Below are 11,072 nucleotides of genomic sequence, written 5' to 3' on the forward strand. Positions count from 1 at the left end.
GTGACGCGGGGTTTGGGACACAGCTGCTGCACCAGCTGCTCCCGCTCTGCTTACAAAGGCTGGGTTCCCCCCCCAGTTCATGCAGGAGCCTCTTCGGGGGGAGCAGGCTGTGCTCTGCTCCCCTCTCCCCCGAGCCACCGTGCTGCCTGACTGCGCTGCAACTTCTCCAAGGCTTTTAGTGCTGGCGGCACTGAAAAGGGGCGGTTGCAAAGACAAAAGGCAAATGCTGGTGGAAGAAGGAAGGGCAGGGGCTTTTCTTGCATGCATATGAGGGAAAGCAGATGAATGCTGTCTCCTGCACAGCTGCAGCCTCCTCCCGGCCTCGCCAGCGCTGCTAAGGAGTGGAGACGTGCTCCCAAGATTAGCTGTCTGGCAGGTGCTGCACAAAGATAAAGTCCTGTCTCCACGGCCCCACTGGGTCACCGAGAGGATCAGGAAGGCTATTCATATGCTTTGTACCCCAGCCGGATTTACCCCGCAGCAGTCACCGAGTTCGGGTGGGTCGGGTTCGGGTGCCTTACACATCGGGACAGGCTCAGGCCGAGGGCTGTCTGCTGGTCCCTGCGCTGAAGGAAAAGCGCAGACCCGGGCTGCAGGCGGAGCCGGTATCTATGCTGCAAAATGATCTCCTGGCAGCGGGAGCAGGCGAGAGGAGAGCTGGGAGGATGCAAACCTGCATCCCTGTGCTCAGTTAACCTTAGCATGTAGGTGTCCCAGAAGCACATTTACTGTCCTTGTCACCCGTAGTGTGGCCCTGCCTTCAGCAGTTCCCATACGGACTGCGCTGAGCCGTCGCACTGGAATGACTGTTGTGTGAAGGGAAGGGTGACTTCCCCCAGGGTCTCCTGCCAATGCTCCTGTTCCCAGCGCTTTGGTTCAGGTGACGGCGAGCCGACAGCGTGGCACGCTCTCACTGCAAGAGGACCTGCGGAGGGGACAGGCACCTGGGGAAAGCCCAGGGTCCCCATCATCCTGCTATCCTGACCTTACTACCCTCCACCTCCATCACCTTAGCCATCACCTTTTTTCTACAGGAACGAAAGCAATTTGATGACAGCACAAATAGAATAACTAAAGCTTGCTTGCGGCAGAAGGAAAGCATCACTGGTTTAGGTCTCTTCTCTCAGACCCTGGTCCCAAAAGCTAGGAACTGTCTGTTCCCTTGCATCCTGTTACAGAAGACTACACCAGCAGTTCTTCTCCCAAGACATCAGGTCAGCTACTCTCTTGGACGCTGGGCACAACAGACTCAGCAGTGTTACTTCCTTCTTTCATATGATGGCATCTGTTATTAAAGCTCCAATCAATCCGTAGAGTCTTTCAGTAGAAGCGACAGGGGCACGGAGCCCGCTCGCTCCCCGCTCTGCTCTTCACACCCAAACAGGGCAATCTTGTTCCAGCCTCTGTAAGACAGAGCAGTACAAATGCCTGCTTCCCACACCAGTTGCTAAAAGCCACTCTGTTAGACGAGGCTCTTCGACTTCCTTCACTCAAGGTAGGAATGGAGAGGCTGAGTGTTTCTCTCCTTGCACAGCGGTACGTTGTGCAAATAGCCTGGGAGTCGTCAGGGAGTACATTTGGGAATAAGCCCCTTGATGTTGCCTTCTGTGCTTTAGCTTTTACCTAGACTTAGTAACTCTAGCCAGTCCAAGTTCACTTCCTAGCAGGTTCAGAGCATGGTCATTGGCACTGTGAACCCAGAAGGCAAGGTAAAGTGTCAGAGCAAAACCTGTAGCTCACTCAGAGCTTCACTTGGAATGGAAGAAGGGCTCAGGTACAGTATGATGCTTTGAGAGGGGAAAAAACCACTGAGATAGGACTGACATCAGTTTGGAGGTGTTAATTTGGCTTTTCATGGGCCCAGGCTAGACACACCGGTATTACAGCAGCTACAAAGCAAGAGGTTTTGTCTTACAGCTACTCAGCGCTCCCCTTGCAGAGGGACCTTCTTCTGCTTGGGATCAGGACCTCCCTTACCTGCCCGTGCAGGAGGAAGCTCCTCACACAGGGACTGCTTTACCTCCACTACCACAGCTGTGACCTCTACAGCATATTCTCTCTGTAGCTCTTAGCTTGGAAGAGGCAGCAAAATAATCTATATACATCCCTTATTTTGTCTCACTATTTGTATACATCCTTATTTTGTTCAGCTAATGGGCAAAGCAGGTTCAGACTCGTGTCCAGTGCCTTGTACCTGCGCCCTGCTCTGGCAGACGGTCCTGCCACAAGCTGTCTGCCCTGAAGACGAGTATTTGGGCAAGGACCAGGCGCACAGATTGAAGCCAGGACTCCACACGTCAGTGGGGCAGTCACCGACAGAGCTTCCTCCAGCTGACTTCTCTTTGAACAGCTGTACGCTCTCTGCAACCACTCGTGTGTGTTCCCGGCAGACTGCAAGGCACCAAGGAGCAGTCTGTCCTGTAACCACGTCTCCCCAGGAACACCCAACGGGACAGATGGGCTCTTTGCTAGCGCAATGCAAGAGCCGGTCACACTCTTTCCCATTTACACTGCGTTTGGGTGTGTCCAGTTTGTACGTTGTATGACCCTCCCAGCCGAGCCCCAATTTGACTCACTTGGTCTGAAGATATTGCCACGCTAAGTGATCCAAACAGCTATGGCATAGGAAAGTTCATGCTTAAAAAAAAAGAAATAAAAAAAGGATGACAGCTACACCAGTTTGTCTTTGCAGCTAGGATCCTTACCCGAGCTAGCCAGTGTTGCAGTAGTTAAATCTGATGGTGTGGTCAAAGTAGCACTGGCTGTTGCCTCGAGGCTGGTAACACGAGGGCATAACCGATGCCAAAAACGCACTCCATGCATGACTCCTCTACATATAGGACTAGTAACATGCAATAATTAAGCATTACTTCACATATTTTAGCTTAATAATGACAGTAAAAACACAACAACAAAAAGTTTTTATTATTATTAAAGCACAGTATTATAATATTCAAAGAGTAATTATACAGAAATAATCCACAAATTAGTTTGGCAGAAAGTCTTGATATACTACACCAACTGCACAAGAAGTCGATTCATAGTGGGCAGAGCTACTTCAACAACCCACTGCCCCCTCTTTCACACATTTTACAACCAAAACCAGATATTCCTACAAGCATCCTGATCAGTGTAAATGCAAGTTACCTGAGTTTATGTTCTTAACTTTATTCTACGCTGTCAGAAAATCAGGGCCTGGATTACACAGCAATTACGAACACAAAATATATACCAAAAGCAGAGGTAATAATACTTGTATTATAGAGCATTTAATTTGTTTTTCCTGCTCCTCATCACCGGTCTCACAAGGAAATGAGACAGTTGAAATTTCTTCTATGTAAAGAAAAAGAAGTTACCTCCTCCAACAATCTGGTATGAACACAAAGGTTGAAAATTCAAGATTAGCACCCCTAAAATATTAACAGTGGCAGACAGACATTACGCTGGATAGCATTACACCTTATTTTCTCTCCTCCCTCATCTGGTGGATTTCAAAACCATCATCAGAAAACCAAACGTGTTCTGCTCAGGTTGGCATAATCCAGGAAGACAAACACAACCTGACAAATAGGAAACGGCATGTGGCTCGGGGTATTATCCAAAGGTCGTATTTGTGCTGATGCAGTGAAACTGAGTTTGAGTCACAGCAGTTTCTCCTGTGTGAGGCTATCTGCACGGGGTTCTGGTTACTCCACTAGCACCAGCTATCCACGACAGCTCCTAGCTGGCTGCAGAGCTTAGCGTGCACAGGGGACCCTCTGCAGTCACAGGGGGTCCCCAAGGACACCTGGTTTTGCTCTACTTCAGCAGCCAGAGACCATCCCCACACTTCTACCCCCACCCAGCTTGGTTTAAAGCAGAGCTTGAACTACTCTACCAGGGCTAGAAAGTCTCACAGCACCAATATCAAAGCTCTTCTGCAGCCTCTCCCTCCTGACCCAGCTATCCGGAGCAGGGGTGGTTATTGCCCAGACACACGGACAGTGGCCGGGACACAGCATGCTGTCATGCTGCAAACACAGGTTCACACCTTATAGCAGCCACAACCTCCTCCGTAAGCACTTCCCTGTGGCACTAATTGGACAAGCACAAGCTTTTCTTTCAGAAATATCCACCCCTTAACTGAAAGGATCAAACACAGTACAGAAAATACTAAACCAAATGTCACGCACCCATTTAATTTTCACCTTTGTTAAACAATGTAATTGTCCCGGAAACGGTTCTTCAGCAATCCTGACAGCCAGCACTAGCATACAAGTTGTCCTCCAAAGAGAAGTGAAGCACAGTGGGCATGCTAGGGCAGCATGCAGCGGCAGTAAATAACCCTGAGCTTGCTTTGTTCCTTCATAAAATAAATGATTAATAGCTCAGTATAGTCAGTCTGCTATTCAAGGTGTGCTGAAAACTTTTGATCAGTTTGATTCATTAACCTTTAAAACTTGCCTCTAAAAGAGGCCTAAAATCTAAAGGAGAAGCATCATTTTAAAATGAACACTTCAATTTTATCCAGAAATCCTAATTTTTGACAAACTGAGCTAAGCATTGAGACACTCTGCTCTTCAGAGGCACTCAGCATCTCAGTCAGGTGTCCAGGAAGAAATAACAAGGTAAAATGAAGTTGATGTAGACAAATAAAACCATGTCCATCTTAAAATTCAAAACTGATCGGGGCTGGGGGGAGAAAATGGCACTTCTTTGTGATTCTTAAGCATTTGGCCGATTCGCAGGTGGCTTCCCAACTGTCTCTTTATTTCTTTTGGTCTTAATGCTAATAAAAAAGAAACACAAACAGGGGACTCAATTCCCAACACAATACACTGGGGGAGGGCAGGGAGTGTAACTTATGTATCTGAAAAGTCTGACTCAGACAAATTACTTCTAGTTCACTTCCTTACTACACGCCTGCATTGTTCCAACACCTCGGTAGCATAAGGGGTTCATCCCCAGCTATCTGGTCACAGAAACAGCAATGCGGACTAATGCCGTTAAAGAACTGTTCCAATTACTTCCCTGGGGAAAGCAGTGACTTGCAGCTTAACGTCCTGCCCCAGCGCAGCAGGAAAACCAACCGTCCGCAAATGCTCGGCTAATGGCTGCTGCTGTACGGGACCCGCTCCTGGGATGAGCTGCAGTTTGTCTTCCAGGACGGCAGCTGGTTCCTGGATCAGAAGTACAGATGGTTTGAGGCTCAGGCAGAATTTGCTTTGAAAGTGAGGTTGGCGATAGATTCCCAAGAGAAAAAGGGCGTTTTGAACCAAGGACGACTGATGGCCACTGCTGCCAGGCTGATACTAGAAACTCGCTATTGGCTTGTTTTTGCCATCTAGAGAGGACAGAGATACTACAGTAGCATAAAAAGGGCAGGACAGGTCACTTGTCCTTCACATGGCCAGAGAAGTGCTTCACAAGCAGCCATATGGTTGCAGTGGCAGAACTACTAGCAGAAGAAAATGATTTTGCCTCTAAGGGAATCACAAGCCTTTCTCAGAGCAAGGAATGCCAGCTATAAATTAAAAAGGCTTAAAACTTCTTATAGACACACGGCTCACATAACCAGCCTGCACCATCTTTTGCTACAATAATTATACACGGTCAGGGTCTAGCAAACTATTGCAAGTCTAACAGTTCTAGGGAGAAATTCTCAAGCCATGGCTGTCAGAATCTGGAAGGGTGTCCTGAAATCCCATCAAAGCTTGCAGGAATTCAGCAATATTAGCAGAAAATTAACATTCTTATTTGGAACAATATTGAGGCTTCTGACATAAAAACAGAGTGCTGCACTTGCGCTGCTTTAGATATCCAGCAGTGGTGCAAATAAAGACACAATGTTTATAAAGAAATCAGACCTCACCTGTAGCTTCAGTATTTCTTCTGTACTTGAATCTTTAAGCTTATATACACCAAATAAAATATTTAACTACAAAGAAACAAAACCAATTCTTAACTTCTATAGCTTTCCTGGGGTCTATCTGATTAAATACTGCTTGGTGTTCAAATTCAAGTATCCAGTACAGACTGTAATAGCAGGTGACGTTAAAAGTTGAAGGTACCTGGGACAGTTGTTATGGCAAAGCAGTATCTTGTCTTTTGGGCACCAAAGACGAGTACATCATGGATTTGCATGGGATGAGCACAAAGAAGCTTCCGCCTCTACACTGTAAGATCTCACAGTGAATGCAGTTAGATTCAGCATTAGATTCAGTTCAAGAGCCAGAAGAGACTACTCCTACTCGACCCGAGACACTCAGGATGCGATTCAATCCCAAACATCACAGCACCAGACAGACTATGGGGAAGGGAACATTTAACTCTCCCTCTTGCTGACACAGAGAATGGAAAAATGAAGAGCAAACCAGCACTCAGAAGATGCATAATAGTAATAAAAGAGCTTAGGAGGACAAGGAAAAATGACTTAAGAAGAAATCGAGAATTTTTTTCTACTCAGAAGCTACCTGAACTTAAATGTATTGTTTTGGCCATACCATTAAATATGACAAACTGCTAGAGCCTGGAGTGTAGAGACTGCAAAAGACGATGAAGAACAGCATCAGGGGGATTATGAAATAACAAGGTCAGGTTACGATGGAAAAGCAGATGGGTACAGGGAGAACTAACCTTTTTTAAACGAGAGGTATAAAAGGAGCAAATAAAATAGTCCTGACTGAGGCAAAAGGGAACGGTTAGCACAGGGTGCTTAATGACTCTCTTGCGATATCACCACATAAAACCAGTCTGTCAGGAATTATTTTAATGTACATCATTAAGTGAATGATATAGTGTTATACGGCAGTGTAAGTGCTTTGTACTATTAACAGTTCAATTTTACTAATTTTAAAGCAGTTTATCTTCTCTCTCAGCTATCTAGTCGATCTTCTGTTAAAGCCCAGTGTGTACTGCACTGTTTCTGGGGCTCAGCAGTGTGTTTTTAAGAGGAAGATTCACTTGCATATTCATCTGTGGCCTCAACCTGTCTCAGCAACAAGCCTGCACAAACTACAGGTACATTCAAGCTTGATTACAGCTAACACATGCCACTGCTGTGGAGGGTAGATTCTGGACCTAAGAGAAACCACGTGCTTATCTTCCACCGAAATAAAAGTGCTTGTTACAAGTGTTGCTTGCTTCTACGTATGAAGTACCCAGTGTGATATCTGAGGGCGTGCAATGCGCCTCGGCCTGTTTTCAAAGGAATCTAAGTTGCGTAACTGGTTTTGGTATTTAGTTCAAGCAGCTTTTAAAAACTTTACAAATAAGTTTAAAATAACTACAGGGTATTAATTAGTGCACTCTGCAGAGGGACAAATTCAGCCCAAGTGCATGAAAGAAACTGAGCAAAAATAGTCCTTCTGAGCCTGATTTACCAGGCTCGTACCAGAAAATCTTGACAGTTTTATTCTCAAACACCTTATTATCTCCCTGAGGGAAAACTGCAGAGAAACTCTCTTAAGGAGCACACAACTGTCCCTGTAATAGTTTAAACTAAGACTGCCAGTCATCCACAGAAATCAAGAAATTATGTTGCTGCTTTCAGACCTGAACAGGTCCCCCACTCTCATCACACTACAGTGAGCACAGCAGCACAGATAAACGCTTCTCTCTTGCGACATTCAGACAATCCCTAGGACATTTTTTTCATGATTAGGCACACTCCCCACTTACTGTCAGGCTGTCATTTTATAAGTATATTTAGTTTCTTTAAAAAATAAACGCACATACTTGTAGGGAAAATAAGGCCTCTTAAAAAAAGACTTATTTTAACTGAAGATTCCCAAGGCATTTTAGTCTCCCTGAGGACTGCAACAAGTTTCTGTGGGGTATTTACATGCTTTAAACAGAGCCAAGAGAAGACTAATCAGAACATTTTGGCCAGGACACAAGAAGCAACTGTGCTTGATAGATGTTAATTTAAAAAAATGACCAGTCAAGAGCAACGGAATAACCTTTTCCCTTAGCAGCTGGCAGGTGCCATCCCATTCCAAGGTGTTTTACAATGAACCACCTACTTGCTGTCTGTCCTTTTGTTATAAATGAGAAAGTCAGAAATGTCATGCCATACATCACTATCATCATACAGGTAGGTCATGGAGGACTGCAGAGAAGGCTGCAGGGTTTGCCGGTGGTATTCAAAGAGCCAGAGAACTGTCCCCCATACCAGAGCAGCGACAAGCGGAAAGGGATCCTGCTTTGGCTGTGGGACGTAGCCCTTTTCCACCGCCAGCCGAGACAAGCCGAACAGGATACGAGACAGCAGGTACATAATGATCTGCATGAAGAGAAAACCCAAAGAGCATTAGGTAAATAACCTGACCAAATATACTAGCCAGGTTAAGTAATTTAGAAGCGATAAGCCAGGCAAGATGAGTGGAAACAATTTACCCAGCTTAACAGCAAACAGGCTGCAGGTTCACATATCAGTCTTTGTAACTGGAGACGTTTGTGTCTTCCCTATGTCCTCAAAGTCCTACTTCTCTGCTGGTGCTCTAGTTTAGTAATCAACAAGTCACACTTGATGCAACATACCTTTGCAGTTGCACAACTTTGCTCAGTTAATGCTACCTCAGATGCTGCTGCTGATAGAATAGTCACGGAGCAGCCCTGCTAGTCGGCCAAGCCGATGCAAACTCAGTAGACTGGATGCATCCTAAAACCAGACTGAAGGTATGCTCTTGCAGGGGACTGCATAAGTAAAAGACTTTTGATTAATCTGCATCTGTGTGTTTTACTGACTGATTAATCTGTGACTGAGTGTTAACAAACAAACTTCCCTTGAGCGGCTTTTGTCAGTTTACCCCGTTTAGTTAAGTGTAGCTCAGTAACTGACTGTGCTCTACACCCACAGCGTTCAAGCTACAGTGTTTAGCCCTGCAAGCGGGCAGACTAGGAGCATACGCCGTCGGTAACCACAGCTCAGGTGACAGGTGGGGTAACCCAACGGCTTTGGATTGCGTGACTGCCTGCCTGTCTTCCTAGGTATACAGCTGCAGCTCTAGCGGTAAACCTGGTCTTTTAGCTCTCAAACTGCACACACCGTTCACTGAGGCACACAACCACCTCTAGGATTTGAGTGCAGTGCAGCCAAAACCAGAACTTGTGCAAAGAGAAATACGATAGAACACCACCACTATACGGTAAGAACCACCAGAAACACGGCAGGCTATACCAACCACGTCCTGGCACACGATCATCCACCTGTTGGGTTTTTTGTCAAGGAAACTTTCAACAGATGCATTTACCTGGCTGTTGATGGGATTGTTCTCACCAAACACTAGCCAACCTCCAATGCAGGCTGCAAAGAAAGAATGAAATGGAATTTTTTTCCCCTGTAGTTGGGACTGCAACGCCATCAGCCCCTTGTAGGTGAACACAAAATACGCCAAGTTCCGGGAATGAATGTACGTAGCCTTAGCAATCGATTTCAATTTCTCTCTTAAACTGAAGAAAAGAAACAGACAATTAGAAGAGCAAAAAGGCAGTACCACTACAGTCACTCAGCCTGGACACTATGCCCCTCTGGCCTGCCCGCCCAGACTGATAGCTCAGGCACCCCACAGAACATCTACTTTGTGAGGAAGGACCAATCCCTTCACCTCTGGCTCACTCCTCAGAATACATTCAACAGCTCTACTTAGACTGTGGGCTGTGCTCTTGTCTAATTCTATGAACAGTCAAGGAGCGCTTTTTTTTTCCATTATTTTTTATTTTTTGCCTAAGTGCAAACCTCTGGCATAAGCAGGGAAAGCCACAACGTGCACTGCTATAGCTTGGCTTCCCTTATTTCAACAGAGAGCAGAGTGCTGCTGTTTGCATCTGCTAATTTCTCCTCTGCCCACTGGTTCTCGTCAACCACCGCACAAGTGGTTGACCCCCATAAGCATGTATAAATATACATACTTGTGTATGTGTGTGCATACGAGTTGTCCTGTGTAGCTGTCAGACAACAGGCTATAACCATGGCTCATGTATCTTTCTGCTTTCTAAGCCCTCTGGAAACATGAAAGAGTGAGTGCTTGAATGAAAGCATTCTAAGCAGTAACAGACACACAGAACTAGGGTTCGTACCTTCCACTCTTGAACAGGAAAGTCATCACCAGGGCATGTGGGGCACGAATTTTTGCTCCATAACTGCAAAAGTGAATAGATATTTCAGACTTTTTGCATTATGCTATCAAATGATTGTATTTCTATTCTACTGACAGCCAAAAGATGCTACTTAAGCAACTACATCTTACTTTCAAGTCAGCAGCACACACACCAAACCAGAAGGAGCCCAGGCCACAGGCTTAAGAGAACGTGCACCCCAACAAGCCAGGCCCAACGGGGACCCCGAAAGCCGTTAAAACCCCACTTATCGGCGAGGGAGACGGAAACGCCTCTCCTGAACCTCTACCACAACAGCCCCGGCCTCCTTACAGGACAGGAGGGCACACGGCAGCTTTCCCGCGGCTCTCGGGGCGACTGGGCCCCGAGAGAACCGAGATCTCCCCCCCACACCGGGTCCGCCGCCCCTCCCTCCCCTCAGCCGCCCCCGCCGCACTCACACGGCCCCGTTGCGGAAGCCCTTGAGGACGGCGAGCGCGGCGCGGTAGCGGCGCTGCTGCAGGAGGGCGTTGGCGGCGCGGAGCAGGGCGCGGAGCGCGTCCCCGCTGCCGGCCATGGCGCACCTCCCGCCCGGACCGGCGGCTGCCGGCAGCGCGCACGCTTCCGGGGGCGGGGCTCCGCCCGAAGCGCGCATAGGCTCTCCCGGCTGTCCATCGACGCTCTTGGCTAATAGGCGGCGCCACCTTAACCGCTCATTGGTGGGGAGCGTCTGTCCCGCAGCCAATGGGGGGTGCGCGGAGCGCCCCGCCCATCCCCTCTCACTGAGGGCGGCCGCGGGGCAGCGTTCGCCGCTGTCGGCCCCGCGGGGCGGCGCGGCCCGGCCCGGCGCGGGTCATGGGGCCGGGGGCGCGGCGGTCCCGCGGCAGAGGCGCGGGGCGGGGGCTCCGCGGGCCCTCGCAGGCGCCGCGCCGGGAGCCCGAGCGGGGCAGGTGCAGTCGCCGGGCGGTTCCCGCCCTTCTCGGCGGGGCCCGGCC

At 48.0% G+C, this 11,072-nt stretch overlaps 1 protein-coding gene across 3 annotated transcripts; it reads right to left on the reverse strand.

The window, feature by feature from the left end:
- Positions 1 to 2,901: 2,901 nt before the first annotated feature.
- On the reverse strand, positions 2,902 to 10,936 carry PXMP4 (peroxisomal membrane protein 4). Of its 3 annotated transcripts, none has more exons than XM_072879481.1 (5): positions 10,539 to 10,936; positions 10,060 to 10,122; positions 9,234 to 9,432; positions 8,153 to 8,263; positions 2,902 to 5,159 (listed from the first exon to the last, which is right to left on the reverse strand). In XM_072879481.1, exons 1-5 carry the CDS (start codon positions 10,730 to 10,732, stop codon positions 4,986 to 4,988), a joined length of 741 nt encoding a protein of 246 aa, XP_072735582.1. In that variant the 5' UTR covers positions 10,733 to 10,936; the 3' UTR covers positions 2,902 to 4,985. The 3 variants fall into 3 exon arrangements, with proteins under 3 accessions (XP_072735582.1, XP_072735584.1, XP_072735583.1); XM_072879483.1 differs by having other exon boundaries at positions 5,016 to 6,164; XM_072879482.1 differs by having other exon boundaries at positions 5,016 to 8,263.
- Between the last annotated feature and the right edge of the window lie 136 nt (positions 10,937 to 11,072).

Source organism: Ciconia boyciana, chromosome 14 (assembly GCF_034638445.1).
Source record: "Ciconia boyciana chromosome 14, ASM3463844v1, whole genome shotgun sequence".
Classification (NCBI taxonomy): Eukaryota; Metazoa; Chordata; class Aves; order Ciconiiformes; family Ciconiidae; genus Ciconia; species Ciconia boyciana.